Below are 21,370 nucleotides of genomic sequence, written 5' to 3' on the forward strand. Positions count from 1 at the left end.
ATATGTCCACGCAGTCCACCTTTATGATTAAAGTCTTGCTTGTGCATCACCCTCTTGTTTAACGTGTCTGTCTGTGGCATATTTTAAACTTGTTTTGACTGTTCAATACCACGCTCTTGACTTCTCGACAACTTTGCAGCAACAACGTCCCTCAACAATGAAGTGTCTCCCCTTTACCTCCAAATGCACCACATTTCACACTGGTTATTATTACAAGGAAAAAGGTGCAAGTTAACAGCATGTGTATTTGTGGGAGGGAGAGAGAGCGAGCAGCTGTGCATCAATGACTGGTGCCCCGCCGACTGACCCCCCCCCCCCCCCCCTGCCCATTTCAATTGAAACGGTTGAAACATACAGGGTTCCCACACATTTTTACCAATTAATTTCCAAAACTTTTCCAGAATATTCAACCCAATTTCCAGGACTATATAACAATAATTCAGCTCAATAACAAGTCGCTTACTCCTATGCGCAATGCCCAAAGACAGGTAGTGTATGCCAGTGGTTCTCAACCTTTTCAGGCTGTGACCCCCGAAATAATCATATTTTAACTGGGGACCCGGCAACCTGACGAGCACTAAGAGTTGAGGAATTTTGTATAACACGTTTCTATTGTGAAAATAGCAGATCTACATGCTCACAACGCCTTCCAACGCGAGGCGTTGTGAGCATGTAGATCGGCTATTTTCACAATTTCTGCCTCTATAATTTAATTTGTCATTTCAGAGGTATTAACAAAATCAATAACCAAAGACAATGCATAGCTATTTTTTTCCAGGACCTTCCAGGACCCTTGATCAATTCCAAAACTTTTCCAGTATTGGAAAAATATGTTTCTAATTTCAAAATATTTCCAGGAATTTCATGACCGTGGGAACCCTGAACATAGCTAAGCCCGCTACTGGATGTAGTGATTGAGGAAAAATGGAGGACACCCTGAAGGCCTCCTCTCATTGGAGGCGGAAGGCACCAAGGTCTGCGATGGCCAAGTCGAGAAACACGATTTGCAATTAATTGAAAAGCGACCCTCAGACAGATAGCCCTGGTTATGGACCTGGAGCTGCCAGGTCTTTCTCTTCTCAGACTGTGCCAGCATTTCATGATTACTTTTTTTGTCCTAGGTAAAGCTACCTCTTTAGAGGTGGCAAGGTAACAGCAGCACGCCGACACTCTCACAGCAGCACTGATGTAACGAGCAGCCTTACTAACCTCGGTTCGCTACCCGTCGACCTCTCGTCGCTCACTGGTGTCTGGATCTCCTCGCTCTGTGGCTGCGGAAGGCTTCCTGCTTCTGCGCTGCAGCCGGCACCCTGCTGCTGCTGCGGCTCCTCATCCTCCTCTTCCTCCCCCACTTTCAACTTCCATGGCCCCTGACTCTCGCTGTCACTCTCCTCGCCTAGCATGTCGTCCACCTACAGCACATGAGGATGATATGTAGTTATGGTTAAGGCCTGTACACACCAAGTGTTTGTTAGGTGATGGGGCCATCGATTAGCGGCTGTGCCCGGAAATTGGTCTTATGTGTGGTGTGTGTGTATTGCGGTGGTAGGCAGGCATTAGCGGGGCCTGATTAGAGTTCTCAAATTCTGCCTGAACCCGACCATACCCGAACCTGACCCGACATTTAGGGTAGGGTCTAAAATGTATGCTAATTAGTCGGGCCGGGTAGGGCCTCAGGCTCAATGAAAAAAGACAATATTTTGTATTTATTTATTACTCTGTGATAAGAGTTCTCAAATTCTTTCCAAACTAGACCATACCTGACCCGACGTTTTCGGGTCAGGTATGCTAACTAATTTTCAGGCCCGTTGAGAACTCTAGGCCTGACCGCCCAATTGAGCTTGCCAAATCTGCAGCAGGACTAGTTTCGAAGACAGAGCATTTCACTCTAGGGCTGTCTTCGACACAGGATTTATGAAGTCGACTCGAGTCGCGGGGGTTAATCCGACGCGTCGACGAATCGTTTTATAGTCTACTTTGTGTAAAAAAAAAGTGTTGCTTTAAACCACGTCAACATAATAGAATAATACATTAAGAGATGAATTGAATACACAGTGTTTTCGGTGATATCGGTGCGCGAGCACAAATGTTATCTGCATAGCAGTGTACAACCATAGAGTTATAACACACCGTTAAAACAAATAAAACATCTCTGCTGTTTCAACTCTGCCCCGTCTCTCGGCAGCGTGCAGTATAGATGACATTCGCGAACGATTCCGCTCTCTTGAACGGCTCTTTTAAATGAACGATGGGATCCAGTCCGCAGTCACGGGACACAGAGCACTGACAAGAGTAATGAGTTAGTGTCGAGAACGGATTCATTTCAGAAAAGGATCATAAACAGGTGGAGGCACAGCTCCCGCTTGAGCCAGCAGTGTGGACATGTCATGGACGCAAACACAGCGAAACACAATCATTCATCATGGATTACAACACTGGAACAATTCAGAAGCACTTTAATTAGAAAATGTAACTTGTAGCCTACACTTGTGTATGTTAATTTGACTTTAGAAGATTGTTTACTACTTCGTGGACGCGCGTTTGTGCTGTGGCAGGTTATTTAATATGGGATTTTGACAGCGTGCTTCCTCCTCTTAACGGAACACTGTCCCGGCTCTGAATGTTTTAACGAAGCGGCGGTCTGAACCGTTCTGGCCGTTCCGTCTCACTTTCAACCCGACGCTGGTGCGAGACAATAAATAACTGTTCGCCAATTGCTACTTCTCATTGGAAGTACATGACACCACACCAGTCCAGCAGTGCACCGCAGTACTGGCAGTAGTAGGCTGATATAAAAAATATATATATTTTCGCTTCGACTCAAACAATTGGCGTCGATTCCCGGGGCTTAAAACGACGCATCGATTCGTCGATTTTTAGAAGACACCCCTATTTCACTCCCATTCGCACAGTGCGAACAGGAAAAGGTATTTGGACAGCACAGCATGTACGAGAGAGGGAAAAAGATAAGGGTGAAGCAGAGAGTGAGAAAATTATTCTATGAAAGAGCAGTGCCATATATTCTATGAAAGAGCAGTGCCATAAACTCATTTTCAGCTGCAGTCAACTTTTAACACCTGAGATTACTTGTAAATGAAATCCTCATGCTTCAAATACAGCATACTGTATGAGCTGCAAGTGTGACTCATACAATATGCTAGGCCTTTACACGTGTTAGACCAGCTCAGGGGCCTTGTGGTAGAGTGTCCACCATGAAATTGGTAGGTTGTGGTCAATTCCCTGGACGGTTATACAAAAGTCTATAAAAAGGTTACCAAATGCCTCCCTGCATGGATGGAACTGGGCATCAAGTTGGCTTAGGGGTAAATCCCTGCGACACACAGTACTACCGTCATGTCCAGGGGGTACTTGTACATCATGGTTGGAGGATGTACAGTACTCGTATCAAAGATAGGCTCATGCCCTATGGGCCACATGGCTCGGAACTGTTGGTTCACAAGGCTACTTACTGTACTTACACTCGTGCTAGTCTAGACTATGACTGTACTGAGATTAATTATACCCCAACCAATCACACAATCCATGTACCACTGATCAGAAGCCTTTCTTTATTTTGCACAGGAAAATAAGCAAATCACACACTGGAAAATTGTGAAATTTACTTTATGCATATTCCAAAAAGGGCAGAACTTTTCTTTGTGATTAAGCTGAAAGAGAGAGAGAATGTGCCATAATGGGAATAATATGTGCGAACTACGAAGTGATTCATACATTAAAGGAGCTCATATTGGGGGTACGGATAATTCCCTTGAAGCATTGCAGACTGTGCTTTAATTATGCATCTAATTATATCTTGGGAAATAGGCTTCACTTTAAACTACGTGCTTGCATAAGCGGCTGAACGAAAATGAGTAAATGATACAGCCAGCAAATTAGGGTTTTGGTATTCCATTAACAATACAGTCATTCATGAGTGTGCTGCATTAATTTATGCAATGATCTATGGTACCAGTTGTTTTTTGTTATAAATGAATCTTATCTAATCAATTTTACGGTACGTTATCCTTAAGACTGAGAATATCAGTGAAAAGTCTTTTCAAGAGGCGCAACCAAGGAGTACGCAAGGAGGACTGAAGCGTTTCCTTCCTTGCATTTAAAAAAGTTTGTAAGTTGAAGTACCTTAATAAAAAAAGCTGCAATCAGTGTTGATTTTGTTGACTAAAACTACGACAAAAAATGTTTGTCGACTGCGTTTATTTTCACTGACGAAAACTAAATAAAAACTAAATAAAGACTAAGCTGTGATGACTAAAACTAAGACTAAATATATTGACAATTTCGGCAACAAAATAAAAACTAGACTAAAACGTTAGGGAGGGACTAGTGGAGAAGAGTAATTTTATGTTTGGTTGCTCTCAGGTGTTACGTGCTGAAAATAGCCGATCTACAAGCTCACAACGCGTCGCAGCGCGTAGTTCTGCTATTTTCAGCACACAACCAAGTGTAAAATCAGTCATTACAATGCCATCAAGGCCTGACAAAATACATGTTAATTTACTAAATCAACTGTAGATTTAGTCGCCTAAAAACTTACGATATTTAGTCGACTAAAATTAGACTAAAATGCAATGACATTTGATTCATAAGACTATGACTAAAACTAAATCAAAATTTGCTGTCAAAAACAACACTGGCTGCAATAGGTCTCTCCCAAGTGGGAGACCACATTTCTACCACTCTTCCAAGATGGAATTCATGCTTGGCCCTGGGTGATATTGCGCATATGAGCTTTAGGCAGTTCCACTTGTCAACCAGTAGTGTCCCACCAGGGCCTACATTTCTCAATGGAAGACCACCTCCAACCACTGCTGTGGATGTACAAGTAGTTAATCATAATGTATATTGAATTACAATACTTTACTCTGCAGCTAATCGGATTGCAGCTTTAACACTCAGCAAATGAAGGTGCTCTTTGGAATCAAGAGTTATAGACATCCAGGCAAAGTACTATAAAGTCTATCCAAGGCACTCAGAGTTACTACTAGGCTCCACCGACGCGTCGAGTGTCGCGTCAACGCTAGGAACGCTCCCTTTTTAATCAATGAAGGGTGCTCCACTGGCAACGTCAACGCCGGGCGCTCAAATTCGCCCCGGTTCATTTTTTGACGCCAACCGACGCCGGCACGACGCCGTCATTTTGGTGGAGCCCTAGCCTTAAGGTGTAACAACAGCTAAGGAAGGGTAAGTGATATTTATTTTTGTTAAAATAAAAAGTATATTCTGCTAGTTATCATTGTTATAGTGTGTTTGTTCAGTCACAGGAGTCTCCCTGTCTCCCTAACCCAGACTGAGTTCTCTATCCTGATTGAATAAATGGGATCCCAACCTGAAAACACTCTATAGCAATAGGTTATGAGATCAGAATATAGATAATTCATACTTATTTTAACCAAAGTAAATCACCTACCCTATATTTAAAGAACATTTATTAGAGCACAAACCTCAGGAGCCTTTGTCAGGGGGTGAAAATGCAAAGTGATTTAAATCGCACCATAACCCTCAATGCCTTTTCTCTGCTTTGTTGTCTCTGTGCCATTGCACATTGCACACGTTCTTGTGCCATGTATAGGCTTCAGAAGCAGTAAAAACAGCACGTGTTTCGTTAAAGCATTTATACAGATCCTTCTAAAGAAATTAGAATATTTTCGTGAAACTTTCATATATTTCATGAAACTTTCATATATTCTAGATACATTGGACATTCAGTGAATTATTCCAAATCTTTTTTTGGTAAAATTTAGAATTTTTATGGCATACATCTCATGAATATCCATATTTCAAATATTACACGAGACCACTCAAAACAAGGATTTATAATAGAGAAATGTCAACCTTTTGAAGTCAGAGTGGCCTGAAGTCCAGTGGGAAGTTTCCACAGTCAGTTATGATTTGAGGTGCTAGGGCATCTGCATATATATATATATATATATATATATATAAAAAAAAATATATATATATATATATATTTTTTTTAATGGCAATATTGTCTTGGACATCTCTTGGCATTTAGTTGGAAGTTCAGCTCTGTGACATTGCCGTTCTAGAGCCTTGCATCGTCCTCAGAAAGAAGCCATAACTCACAGCACCCCAGAGAGTACTGGATCAAAGACATCAGGTTAACCATTCGACAGTCACCCGGGGACACGCAACAGATCAATGTGGACGGGGGTGGAGGCAACATGAGGTAAATTCCAGCAGAGCGGTCAGGTAACGTCTTCATCTATTAGCTCATTAGCAACACATGCTACTTTGTCACCCGTAGAGAGAAACCTGGTCTAAACTCGGAGACACAGAATTCTCTTGGTGGCTAAGCTATGCTCATTATTGGCATCCAGACAGCCTCATTAAGGGCCTGTCGTAGGTTATTTAGACAGCCAGAGAACTGTGTGCACTAACGATGACTTAGATCAGATTTGCCATTAGGCAAAGGAGACACAAGCTACAAACAGGTTGGACCAGTGCAAGTTGGTCTCCATCCCAATTCCTTAAAGGTACTATTTTTGTAATATTAATCATTGCTATGAAGAACTGAGGAGTTGAAAGACTCCCACATCACAAAAATGTAAGGATGACTGCTTTACATGCCAAAAGTCAAAAGTACTCAAGTATATAGTGATAGGACAAATGTTTCGGTCACAAGATTATCGCGGTGCCATATGTAATCATTGTTATAACCAATTTCATTCAAACAAGAGTGAGAAATCATTTATCAGTTTCAATGTTATGGTGCTACAATTAAAATTGTTTGCTTGTTGTTTTGTTTCATCACTTCCAATTTAAATAGTCTATATTGTGTATCGCAGGGGTCTTCAACGTTTTCAGGCCGGGGACCCCCAAACTGATGGGGAGATGCACCTCGTAGGGTGGGGGGTCGGGGACTCGGGGCTACGACATATTTTTTATTTTAAACAAGTACAAGTTACAGCGAGCAGGGTGGGCCGTACCATTACCATTTCTAAACATAGGTCTACTACTTATTAACTGAGAACAAATGTCAATAATATCAACAATTGCATAGTAATCATGTATTCAAGCTATTCAAAATGGATAGAATCATGATTTTTTTTTTACATAAATGTGGAAAATGGCAAAAAAAAAAAGAAAAAAAAACATTTTTTTTCTTTTTTTTTTTTCTTTTTAATCAAGCAATCATTTCGCGGACGCCCAGCAGTACCTCCGCGGACCCCCTAGGGGTCGCGGACCCCCTGTTGAAGACCCCTGGTGTATCGTGTATGAGTTATCTATCCTGATTGAAATTGGTATCCCAGTACTAAAGAGCTGGAGAGACCTGTTACTGAACAAATATTCTACAGCAATGTTTACTATGAGAATGTAGAACTAAAATATGACATGCAGCACCTTGAAATACATTTTTAATTAGACTGAAGCCAAAGGGCAACTAGAAATTAAGTACAAAACAATGACATGCTGCAAAATAGACCTTTGTTTGTCCCTAGTAGCAAAAAATAATAATTTCACATTATCCCCAAAAGGATTTCCGTCACATGAAATTTTGCAATTTAAACACTTCCTTCCACACATAACTTAGCATTCTTTACCATCTCTTCCACTGATTACTTTGTAAACTTTCATATTCTGTTTATCTTGTATTGCCAATTTATTCATATATTAATTTATTCTCAATATATTCAATATTATGTATTTTTGGGTGCAGCAAAGGGTAACAAATTATAAATTGTATATACTAAATCTTTTTACCCCTCCCCCGTCCCTAAGGGATCCTTACCCATCCTTTCCTGTCTAGAAGATAGATACCCTGTATGCAGCCTTATATACCGGTATGCCTTGATATTATGATGTCACCCTTTACTCCTCTCTGATTGGCTACAGGCATATATGGCCTGTGATTGGCTATGGGCATAAACTGGGAGGGAGGGAGGGATGGATGGATGGATAGAAGATGATATTTAGGCTATGGTCTTTCACTTCTGTGTTTCTCAAACTTTTTCATGTCAAGGACCGGCAAATTGACAAATAAGCCAGGGATCTCGATATAAGAGAAGATTTTCACGGCTATACAGTAGCAGTGATTCGGCAGCCATTTCAAATACAAGGACCCCCAGTTTGATATGCATTAGAACACACTCTGATTTGATACAAGTTTTATTTCTGGGACCCCAATCTACACTGTAGTATCATGAGTGTTAATCTAACTTTAAGAGTTTCCATTTGTACACTCTCTGAGTTACAAACCCATAAGCATAAGGGTCCAAGTGGTTCCTACAGTAACTATCAATCATTTGTCTGGGGACCCCCATGTAACCCCCTCAATGGACCACACTTTGAGAACCACTGCACTAGAACAATGTCTGTGTATACTGACACTGCCACCTGTAACATAAGATATTTTTAACAACTTAACAAGCAAACAAAACCAGTCTCCACAAATAAAAGCAGAATGGAATTGTTATAAATGTCTAGAGCAAGATGACAAACTGCAATATGCAGAGGAGGATTAATGATCCAACACCTGCAGAGATCATCTTGTATAAATTAACTCAAGTCAATAAAACAGCGGCTTGTTGGAATTCCAACATCCATCAGCCCGAAAGATTAAAAGAAAGAAGAGTGATTATTTTGTGTTAGGCAGGTACATGCAAGCTATGTGTATGTTAAAGGTGCTGTACGTGATATTTTTGGGTAAAAAATAAAATTATATTCTGAAAGTAATCATAATTGCTATACAGAGTGCTTGTTCAGTAACAGGGTTAACAGGTCACCTCATCTTTCCAGCTCTTTAAAATCAAATACACTTTCAGGTGGACACCAATTTCATCCAATCATGTAGATTGAACCCATTTATTTATGAGCTTTAATTTTACAGTTTTGAAATTCCAAAACGTGTGCTGCCATTTTTGCTTATGTATATAGTTTATCGCTTCCAATTTCACTCGTTTATCCTGCATCTTGTAAGAGTTATATCCTAATTGGATGGGTCTATTTAACAAAAAAGATCACTTAAAGGAGTAGTTCACGCAAGAAATGACACTTACCTACCCGGTAGTGTCTTTGACTCGCAGAGAGTTTTAGTTTGTAAAACATTCCTGGACGGTAAATCCAGAATCCAAAAATGAAGAAAGAACTTCATGAATGGAATTAATCCGAGACTCGAATTAACAACAGAAAATCTACATCTACACTGGGGTTCAACCGGAGCTCATTCATATGCAAGCTGGTTTAGCCTGGAAGTGTTTTAAAGTTCATTTTCTTCTTTACTATGTTTAGTGATAATTCGGTTTCTGAGCTGACTTTCGGTAGAAGAGAATCTAAATGATAATACTGAATGAGTGGTGTTTTGGACAGATTTTTTTTTATATATTTTTGCTTTTGTTAAAACACATTGTGTGCCTAAGACATCCACAGGAGTCTTAAGGTCAAATGGACACCGATTCCACGTTAATTCGGGTTTCGGATTGATTCCATTCACCAAGTTTCTTTCTTTATTTTTGGATTGTGGATTCACCGTCCAGGAATGTTTTACAAACTAAAACTCTCTGCAAGTCAAAGACACCACTATCCTTTCAGTGCCCATCAACTATCCTTTAAGTTTAAGGCACCTTTAATTGTAACAAACAGACAATCTACAAGCTCACAATGCTTGGATCTTGAACTTGTAGATCTGCTATTTTTATATCTGGGAGCGTGTCGCTGTCACTACATGTCATTTTTTCGACACCCGACTCTAACCCTCACCCTAACTCTAACCTCCGTGGAGTGAGTCGCTAACCCTCCGTCGAAATGATGGTCCCTTTATATCTTTGGGGAAAGAAGGTGAAACAAAATTGCAATTGAAAATGTGTGAAAATTGGAACTACAGGCTTAATGAAGTTAGAGCTTTGCAGGACAGATGCACTCATGTTGAACCGTAAGAGAATTCATCTGAAAATGATCAGGTCAATGCAGTGCATTAAGTACATTTCCAGGGTGAATCACAGCTTTCTGCTTCGTTGCCTGCTCAGTCAAACTCGTCACGGTAAGAATTTTGGTGTCAGGCAGAGAGAGAGGGTCTTGGCAAAATAGTGGTTATTGACAATCCCTATCAACAGCATGGCCATCTTGATACAGGGTTCATTCATACCTTGGCTGTAATAACAGGGTCAGCGGAGGGCATGCTTCACAGCTTTCTAAAGCTTAGTCCAGACCAAAGACTTGCGAGTGCGACGAAACTACTTTAAGTCTGACTACTTACTTCATTGTATGACGGTATTAGGCACCGGAAACAGACGATCTACATTCTCACAACGCACCGTAGGTGTGACACGTTGTGAGCTTGTAGACCAGCAATTTTCGGCATGCAAAGCTGTCATACAAAGGAGAATAAATTAATCATTACAGTGTTGTGGGTGAAAATTGCAGAGGCTTGAATTATCCCTGAAGAACAGCTCCTCGGAGCCTCAAATCAGGTTGAGTTAGTACAACCTGGGTTTCAGGTTGTACTAACTCAACCTGATTTGACCTGAGAAATGTCTGACAAAGTGCTCTGGTGTATAACTGATTACGATGTGCTGCACGATTTTGTGTCTGCTCTGTGATTTAGTGTATTGATTTATCTGAATTGGAGCACACAGATGAGTAGGTTTTTTTTTTAAGTGCCCAACGATTCATCATCTGCTCAAAATGCTGAAAGAAGGCCTAGTTTCATAGGTAGGTGGGTACTTTGTTCCGCAAGGGAAGAGTAAAGGCATCCTTCACAGCATCTTATTAATTTCTAAACAATATATATATACAGTACATTGTCATGACATGGCACGTTATAACTTCGTTAGGCAAGCGACACCATTGAACTATGGTGTATTAAGCTTTGTGTGACATCCTCCTTTCCACACATTTTCACGTCGCCTCACACCAGAGGTACAGTTAATCAATTTCATTCATTGGAGGCAGTGAAAATGCTCACAGATGTTTCTGCTTTAGGGTCCAATCAGGCCTGAAGGCGAAAGCTTAACTCTTGATGCAAATCTAGTCTGTTGATCAGAGCTAAGCTGTTAGTAACCTGCACTGTCACAGTGTTTCCCAATCCTGGTTCTCAGAAAGCCCTGGTACACCTGGGTTTCTATGCCTCCAGGTGCTTCATTACATGGGGGCGGCATAGCTCAGGAGTAGAGAAACCGTTATTAGAGCACGAAGGGTTCCCGAAGGGTTCCCAGTTCGAATCCGGGCTCCCCCTGAGTTAATGTCGAAGGGTCCTTACTCCTTAGGCAAGACTCTGAACCCCTAGTTGCTCCCGGTGAGTAGGTTGGTGCCTTGCATGGTTTCCTCTGCCACCGGTGTATGAATGCGTGCGTGAATGGGTGAATTTAATGCACAATCTCTGTAAAGCGCTTTGGATAAAAGCGCTATATAAATGCACCATTTACCATTTTACATTCACCTGGTGTCTACTGGGATACTAGGTGAATAAATTACATATTGTAAATATTTTAAACCAGCAGCACCAGCAGTCTCTGACAGCCAGATTTGGGAACCAGCAGCTGACAGATACATCCACAGCTGGGGGTAGGACATGACTTATGGACGATAGCTACAGTACTAGTCATCACTGTATTCTGTAATAAGGTTGATTGGTCTTCTCTGGCTGATAGACAAATAATCATTGGTATTGGTTAGAAAATGACCAACACATAACCCACTTGTAATGATGGATTGCCAGAGCTGGTGGGTTGACGCAACAACTTGTGAGACAAAAGACCCTCTCAGATAATGGTGATCTGAAAAGAAGAACCGAAACGGTTCCCATCACTCAATGTCCTAGGAACGAAAGAATGGAAGGGTTCCATCTTTACGAGAGGTCTCCTTCCAGCAAAAGACAATGAACAACAATGATTCACTTCTTTGTCAGGGATTTTTTTTTTAATGTTTCAAAAAATAGGTAAAAAGCTGATCTATTTTTAAATAGCCGATAGTGTTAAAGTGGTTAAAGTAATTTAGCTGGGAAGCTCCGTCAATGACTCCACTTTGTTAACACACTGCTATAAAGAATTAATTAGCATCACCGGTTGTCAAACCGATTATTAGCTGGGTAACTTTAGTGATGAAACAGTCCGTAAGCTGACTTTGAACCCAAAGTAAACTTTAATGATACAAAGGTGAGAAGTTGATAATGACAGCTTGTTAAGACTTGCTGCCTCGTTGTATATTCAGTGGCTCAGCAGGAGATTCACCCTAATTAAAGTTGGAAGTCGACGGCACAGATGCTTTCAGCCAAGCAGAGTAAAAAGTTCAGGGACAGTGTGGATTCGCCTGGGGTCCAAGCCTGAAAGCGCATGTTATTATGTCTCGCTAGGAAATCGATAACTTAATAGGGAGACAAAATCGACATCAGATGGAGTAAAGCAGAAGCAAATAGTCGGAGTGAGACTTTTCCTCCAATAACGTCAAAAGGACCAGTCAATAAGACGTCATGTACTAGTCTGGCCCACTGTTCTCTTTGCTCTGGGTTATGAGAACAGGCTGCTGTCCCAAAATATATTGTACTATAAGATACAGCCCTCTAAAATTACTTGCTGCAGCTGTGAGGGGAAGCACGTGATGCCACAGGCTTGGGGAGAGGCAGGGAACATACAGGTACAGTATAAGGTACTGGACGACATCAAGCCCCGTTAAAAACAGGACAGAGCAAACAAACCATGATTATAACCACATTATAATGAAGGACTTTTCGTTGAAAAAAAGATCCAGTAACAAAAAAAAAAGTAGGCCTCCCGCAGATTATTTCAATTTGCCCAAGGGACGGTAGAGCTGATAGCAATTCAAAAAGTGCTTATGTAACATCTCTGCAGTAAACTTCACCTAGAACAAGGAGTGGAAATGGAACAAGACCTGAGGCACTAAAAAGTAACTGGGTGAAATGGAGAAACTGATGCAGATGGCAGTGAAGATCTGCGTTGAACCAACATGGCAAAGTTTAATACTTTTTGTAATTATATGCAAGTGTTTTTGAGCAGTCTGGGTCTGGTGTTGACCGCAATTTTTAAGTGTCTATTCCTAGACCACCAATAACTGATGTTTTGAGTGATATTCTGTAAAGACAAGATTTGATTACATAACTTATAACAAATAAACATCACGTTTGATAGTAAAGGTTGCCTATCCCTGTGTTAAGTAGTACACCAAGTAGTAGATACTGTAGATCCCAAACTCAAATATAAAATCTAAATTTACTATATCAGTACTTTGTGCACTCATTTCCCAATACAAAAGCAACTTATATATTCTAAAAAATATATTTCAACCAATTTCAAACGGGTGTCCTTATTGTGTGATTTAATATAAATCCTTGAATCATAATGGGTTGGTAGTTTGTGGACCAGCTATTTTTGCTATGAATACAGGTGACTTGAGACTTTAAGTTGTCCATTGTTTTGGCCACAAAACAACCACTTATACCCATAAGTGGGCATCTACTTTGCTGCCGTAGATGAGTTGCGGTTGTCCATGGTTCTAAAAATGTTAACCCTACCAACACTATACTGGGCATGTCATAATAGGCCAACATTTGGTGAAAATATGTGAACGTTCAACGAACATATCAGAAAAGCGCTCTCCAAGCTCAGAATGCAAGCTTTAGATCTGCTATTTTTCGGGCAAGAGATTTGGTGTTGAGGGAAAAAGGGGGTGGAACCAATGTAATGTATAATCAATGGGGGACCCATGTCAATGAAAGGTAGAGGAGAAGTTAAAATATGTCTCAATTGCTTGTAAACAAATAAACAACGATCAAAACTGGATGGCTTCCCATTTACTCTTTGATACATGTAAGAGAACCAACAAAGCAAGGTAAGAAGCTCAGGTTAGTTGGTTATCTCGGCAGTCGACAGACGGCATTTCTGTCAGGTTGCCAAAGACTGTACGCAAATGGAAGCTGATCAGAGAGAATATTCATTGTCCTCCAGGAATTCAGTCAATCCAGTAATTACTCTGCCCTCATGCAAAGCATGGCAGGTTATTGTAATCACTCCTGTCCCGCATGTCTGCGCACACAGAACTTGAGAACAGAGACATGAAACTTGGAGGGGATGAACAGTAAGCTGCCACAAAGAGGTGATTAAATACCTACAGCTACAGTAGTGCTGTGACTTTTTTTCCCTGTTTCGTTTGTCTAAGGACTCGACACTGCTTAATGTGTGATAGGATGTCTTGCCTGTGTTATTTTCATCTCCCCCATTGTAAGCTTGCAAGCTTATCTGGCAAACGGGTAAAGAGTAACAGGCTGGTCTGCTGACATATCATGATGACCATGTACCTCAGAGTGAAACACATGCAATCAAACCGCTTAATGTTTGATTGTGGTCTATAAATTGACACGCACATTTCCAATCCGGCAGCACAGAAGGTGCTCACAATCTCTCCTTCTGTTACAGAGTTATGGCGTTAAAAATGGCCAGAACATTATGATGTCAGTGTATATGAAATGTCATCATTGTCTAAATCAATTTTATTGGACTGTAAATTGTCATAACATACTGTATGGATTGTTGAGAAATCCATACATTAAACCAATTCACAAAATACGTTTTATCCCATTAGACGTTTGTGATAAATAATGTAAACATTTTTGTGTAACAGGCAAAAATGTGTTGTGAGGTCACAGTGAACTTTTTGAGAATTTGAGAATAGGAAAGAGGGATCCTCTGTAGCAAAGTTCAACTTCACCGTTGGATTATGGCTTTCAATTACTATAAGTAGCCAGCATCTGAAGACAGAAAATATAGTCGTCTTAAAACATACAGCATACTATTAACCTTGACCTGATCACTGACAAAGAAGGCATTTCAGTTAATACTTTAAGCTCTTATAAGCTGTGCATATAAAGAGGCATCCGATGCTCATGCTTGATTCGCATGAAATATCAAATCAAAGGAAGGACCTATTCAATTCATTGACACAGGCTTAGGGCTGTCACGATTATGACATTTTACATGACGATTAATTGTCACTCAAATAATTGCGTTTAACGATTTAATTGTGTTTTTGTCGTTGACAATTACATTTCTATTTGGCTTTTAGGCTTTGAAGTTGCACATGGTAGATATGACACATAACCTAAATATACAAAGAAATTACTGACATATTTAACAACTTTATACTTAAAAAAGAACATTGATAGTGGAAATAGCCGATCTACAAGCTCACAACATGTCGATGCGACGCGTTGTGAGCTTGTGATCTGCTATTTCCACTATTTTTGACTTTTTTTTTTATATATGAAAAATGTTCAACATGGAAACGATTATGACGATTATGAAAAATAATCACGATTATGTCAAATAAACGAGATTATGTAGAATAATCGAGATTATGTCAAATAATTGCGATTAGACGATTATGTAATAATTGAACCGTTATCAGTCCAGACAGAGCAGGTACAGTATGTCCGTCCAAGAGGAGCCTCCCATATTCCAGGAAGAATTCAACTTTGTACCTTATTGCACACAGGCAAATCAGATGGCTTCCTCAAATTGGCCAACAGCCTAGTCATCAGCTCAGATAACTGCTCTGGCCCATCTGTCATTGAAGAGATTCTCTGTACAGTAGCTGGCGAGAGGAGGCTGTGCCCATCACCTCTGGCACATAGGAGTGATAAGTGCCCTGCCACGCTCCCTCTGCTAGATTGGCATCAACTGAACTGCAATGAGAGGTCCAAACGTCCAATAACAAGCACCAAAGGTGACAGATGAGGAACAATTCTGGTCCTCAAGGCCAGACAGATTTTAGATACCAAGACCTCTCACAAAATGACTGTCTCTCAGAACAAATGCTGCCAGATGCCAGGCACTTTCCCACACAATAGCACGGTATGTGTTCACCAGTTATACAATGTCTCTACACTGTTTGACTACCTCTCTCTCATTTCTGTCATTCAAATGTATCGGTTAATCCGCAAAGTCTGATTGCGACCGTTAGGTCGAAAGTTACTAAGAAAACCTCCACCGGCTGTCTGTCAGTCAGTCCCTCTGTCAGTCAGTCTGTCACGTCACACTTTTGGACCTACTCTAATCTCCATGCCAAACTTTGAACACACACTCCTTGGCTGGCAAACCACAACCGCCCTGATTTCTCACATGCCCCTCTTCAAGTAGCATGTGGGGGGTCTAACTAGGGGTTTTTCATGATTCTGAATCCATTGCAAGCATTTGTTTTGCACCTTTCCTTTGGCTAAAAATGGACCCACAAAACTGTGAAAAGTGATGACTCATCACCAAACCACAGTTTTGTCAGTTTTGTTGGGTCCATTTTTTGCCCAAGGAATGTTTTCGTGCAAAACAAATGTTTGCAATGGATTTCTTTTTCCTGTATAGTAAGTGAATGGGTGCAAGAAAGTAAGAGCAAGAAATCATTACAAATAAACCCCATGGGACATTAGTTGACCACAGCAACAAGAAGAAATCATAACTAGACACCATAAGGGTCTTAAAAAAAACAGGTTTCGAAAACATGTCGTTCGGGTGCTCTGGGAGCCACTGATCTACCCTACTATTAGTCTACATACTGAACCCCTCTAAAAGTTTCAATCAAATCAAACTGAAAGAAAATTGGAACGGACTGGTGGCTAGATGACGTTACTTCTACTTTTATTTTGTTTGGCTGTATGAATTATGGATGAGATGGAGAAACATTCTGTTGCTGTCTGCACAACACAATGACAAGACACAATGAAACGCTAATATAATCAAAGACTTCCAGTGGATGCTTTATAAACCTCTCAGGGTCACTATTGTGATTATAACACATTTTCTGCGAGGTAGTTTTTATCATTCAGAAATGCAACTCTGCCAGCGATTTTCCTTATTTTGAAGGAATCCAACGATAATATCTTCTTTAACCCGGTAAAGAGAAATTGCGACCGCGACAATCTGCCACACAATACGGATTTCAGGGGCGAATCAGCACAAATGTGTTGCCATTTTCACTGCAAACTGGCTGCAGTCTACATCTACTGTGGAAAAGTAGGAGAAAAAAACAAATATATATGTATATATTATCATATATACACATACATATATATATGGAGTTTTTATATAGATTTGTATAAACACTCAAAAACAAGTGATTCACAAGAACAATGTTGGTGTAACGAACAGATTCACTGATGCATAGATTATCAACACAATCCAACTTTCACACTCTTTACTTTCACTTCACCTGGAAGTTTGTGTTGCTCACTGTTAATGTTGCGTTTGACTGCATTTCATTTAATTGGTCTACTTGTGAGGGAAGAGATGCTAAAGACGGCTTGGCCTTCAGAAACCATAAAAGAGACAGAACATTTCATATACGGTAATTGTCTCTACTCAAGGGAATAAGTTGCTAAAGGCAGTACAGCAATTATCAGAAACTGACTCTCCCAGAAGTTGAAACTTAAGTTTCCCAAAATTTAAATACATAGTGCAGTAACCGTTATGAGAGAACTTGGAGGCCAATATATGATGTCGGTCATCTACTGTATGACATCAGTGCTATCACATGAATACTGTGTGTCTGCCTCTATCAGTACCGAGCATCACCTGGGTTATTGCGCTTGTGGAACAGGCACCAAAAGTAGTCTATGGCATCAGTCATCTTCTATGACGTCAGCTCAGCACTGTGACGTCAGGCATGTCCATATTTGGGAGTAGTCCGGGCACACAGACAGACAGAAACACACACAAACTTCAACTTCATAGAAGATAGATAGTGTAGAAGGTACAACCGAGGACCTACTAGACTGCCTGCCTCAGGTTCAATGAGACGAGGGATTCCTTGGCTCAATCGATGTTGACATTTTGCACCATCATGCCTTGGATTGTCCTCTAGCATCAGTCCCAAGGATGTTACTTCAGCGGGGATAGGAGATCAATAGTACCAGGCACTGAACGGCCACGGATCACTTTGACTCAAGACTCAAAAAGATTCCCTCCGTGTGCCGAGGCCAAAAGGCCATGTCTCATCAGACTGTACTAATCATCAGACTGTATTAATCAAACTGTATGAATTCTAAACGTGGGGTCCTGGGACCTCCAGGCTCCTTGAGGAGTTATGGATCTAACTGGTGGGTTGCCAGTTTCAGAAACCAGGACAGCGTTCCCATGTATAAGCTTAAATGTTATAGTGTTCCAGTTCCAATTTCATCTGCTTGCTATCAGAATATACAGTATAGCTATGTAACACTTATTTAACAAACACATATAATGTACTGCAGCTTTAAATGAACACTGATGATTTTACACTGTAGATTGGGGTCCTAGAGAAAAAGGAGGGTATCAAATTGGGGTCTTTGGCCAAATGCATATCAAACTGGGGGTCCTTGAAATTCAAAGGTTTGATTGAAAGTTTGATCACTGTGCATACATCATCTCCTTGTTCGTGTTTTCTCGTCTCTCTGGGGAAAGGTTTGCATATGCGACAATTCAAGGGTGAAATCAAACAGTCCCCAACTGCAATGTTCCCCTTAATTTTTCATCGGTCTGACTGAGCACACACTCCAACCTTCTAAGCGCAACTTCTGAGCAACATATGACGAGTGCACTGTGTATACTGTGGTCGTGTCAAGTTATGGCTTATTCAAATCTGATTAAATAAATAAAATAGGACAAATAGGAGTCAACAAAATAACAATACTGACATATGGACGTTGACAGATGTCTAAAGAAAGTTAGCCCTGGCTGAGAAGTTACAGAAATTATGATGACTAAAATACAGTCCAGCAGAATGTGTACTGTAGGCCTACAGGATATGGAGGAGCATAAAGTGTATTGTACAGTATGTGCCAAGGTAGGCTACGTAATGATGCAAGCTATGATGTGAGCATTTGGTAGCGATTCCTTTTGCCCTGGATCTTTCTCGTTCTTGACGGTTCGTTCGTGTGCCTGATTGTTCGTGGAAAGAAGCTTTTTTGCAGTCTGACTGTTGCTAGTACAGTAGCTTTGATGATTCCACAGGCTTTGCTGACACAGTGTTCGTCGTACAAGGCGTATAAATGTAAACATTAAAGTTTACAAGGCTAGACTGGCCTTGTAGAGACCCGTAGGATCAGACCCTCTCACCCAGGAGTCAGCCCAGCTCCTCATCCAGACACATCAGTCTTAACAAAACTCGATACTCTCTCCTCAATGTGCACTTTAGCCCCTCCAACTGATCTAAAATGCTGCGGCACGATTTGTTTTAAACCAGCCTAAATTCTCACGGTTCCCCCCTTCTCCGTGCCCTCCACTGGCTCCCGGTTGCTGCCCGCACTGAATACAAAACACTGATGCTGGCCATGGTATAGCACCTCCACTCCTTCAAAACCTGATTGAACCCTACAACCCCACCCGTTCACTCAGATCAGCTAACACAGGGATGCTGACAGTACCCTCGCACAGCACATTCCTGAGCAGTGCGCTTAGTTTGTCCAATTTGGCATTTGATATATCAATGGCAAATCAGAACGGCATTTAAAAGCGTTGAAGTTGCCTGTGTAGAGTACAGAGCATATATTAGTAAGACACCTAAGGGTGAGGTCCTGCCAATTCTTGGCCATCTGGCCAGTGATGTATATTGGACCAGCTACCCATATATGGAGACCCCTGGTACCCATATATGGAAATCCATGTACTGTATATGGTACAGTACATCCCTTTTATGCCCATACATGGAGATCGCTGTCTGAACCAGCCACAGATATGGGCTGTCTTCCTCCATGTATGGGCATTCCCATATGAAGTCTTGCTAGATCAAACATATCATTTTCAGAATGTCTGAGTGAGTGTCTGTCTGTCTGTCTGAGTGTCTGAGTGTCTGTCACAGCGTTTCTCCTCAGTGGCTGGAGCAATTGATCTGAAATCGCATCACCATAAGCATATGAACACACCTGACATAACTGTGAAGCCCGTTTGTCACTTTCACAAATCGTTTGCTGTATATTAGCATTTTTATGGTGTATCTACTATCTATTCTGCATCTAGCATGAGGCTTATCTATTCTGCATCTAGCATGAGGCAACATGTTTAACCATCTCTCTGTGTGTGTGTGTGTGTGTGTGTGTGTGTGTGTGTGTGTGTGTGTGTGTGTGTGTGTGTGTGTGTGTGTGTGTGTGTGTGGGGGGTGGGGGGCTCTTACAGATGTTGTCCAAAAATCATGCAGATCGGTATACAGTAAACGAAACGGGTATTTCTTACATTGATGCTCCTACATATTATCATGCAAGCACCAGTTAAAGTTATTTTCCATCCCTCATATACTGTGTGCAGTGCACATCCCATAACCCACACACTGCACATCATTTCAGAGCTCATATCTTTGAACGGGTAAGGGCTAGTTAATATTAATTGTTAGGGCGGTTCCCATGACATCACAACAAATAATACATAAAAGGGATTCCTGGGAATACCCATATATGGACTTTTACATAGGTGATGTCACCTGTGATGTCACAGTGATGTGTCAGGGGAACCACAGTGACCTACAGACAGATATGTGGACAACATGTGCCGGTTTTCATAGTAAACTTGCGACCAAGCATGTAGCAAGTGTTTAATTGCAGTCTGTCAGGTCTACTCTGGAGTGGAAGGAGAATTCAATACTGCCCCATTAAACATCTGCTGAATCAGACTAGAGAACCCATCAGGAGAGCTACTATAATATAGGGGTTGTATTCCAAGTCAGTTCAAAGATATACTGTAGCCAATTCTTAACGCTGCACTCAAACATCACATTTCACACATGGCTGCAAAATGAACTGAACCAATATTTAAATCCCTACAATAAACCATAAGTTCAAAGGCTTGGATTTCCCCTGAAAAGTAAAAATAGAAACATTAAGACTTGAAAAGGCCAGAGGAAAGCATGAATAAAACTGTATTCATTAATGTGTTCATGTTTAATGTGCCTGTGCCTGTGACTATACAATATTTGAAATACTGGTTCCGAAGTCTGTTCCGTCAGTGACGGCAGACAGAACGAATAGAGTGCCATTTAAATCCTTCAAGAACTCAGTGTGTCCTTTCTTGTGATGGAAAGTCAAAAGATGAAATCTCATTCACAGCTGGCAGCTACCAATGTTAACCTGCTATTTTTGAAAATGACTCCCCCAAAATTGATTATCGATTATTCACAGAAAATAGAGTGAGCAACGTTATTATTTTGTCTGGCTTTTATCTTTTTACAATGTATCAAATCAGGACATAAACCTAATGAGCAAATGTTAGATTGACAATCAAGATTGATTCAAATACTTTATTTTCTATGTACTAATACACTAGGTAGGAGAGCAGTGAAATGTTCTTGCTGTAGTCTCTGCCTGTTGGTTGCTTCTGATATGACAATGGTGTGAAGGTCTGAATGCCAGTGAATACCACAGAGGCATTCAGCC

At 40.9% G+C, this 21,370-nt stretch overlaps 1 protein-coding gene across 1 annotated transcript in view; it reads right to left on the reverse strand.

Annotated features, from left to right (window-relative positions):
* The window catches only part of ctdp1 (CTD (carboxy-terminal domain, RNA polymerase II, polypeptide A) phosphatase, subunit 1), a 128,797-nt gene that overhangs the window by 54,321 nt on the left and 53,106 nt on the right, over positions 1 to 21,370 (reverse strand). Inside the window, exon 12 of the mRNA XM_080735781.1 lies at positions 1,210 to 1,412. Within this exon, the coding sequence (XP_080591907.1) occupies positions 1,210 to 1,412 (203 nt within the window). The remainder of the gene's footprint in view (positions 1 to 1,209; positions 1,413 to 21,370) is intronic.

This window comes from Nannobrachium achirus, assembly GCF_963921795.1.
Source record: "Nannobrachium achirus genome assembly, chromosome: 10".
Lineage (NCBI taxonomy): Eukaryota > Metazoa > Chordata > Actinopteri > Myctophiformes > Myctophidae > Nannobrachium > Nannobrachium achirus.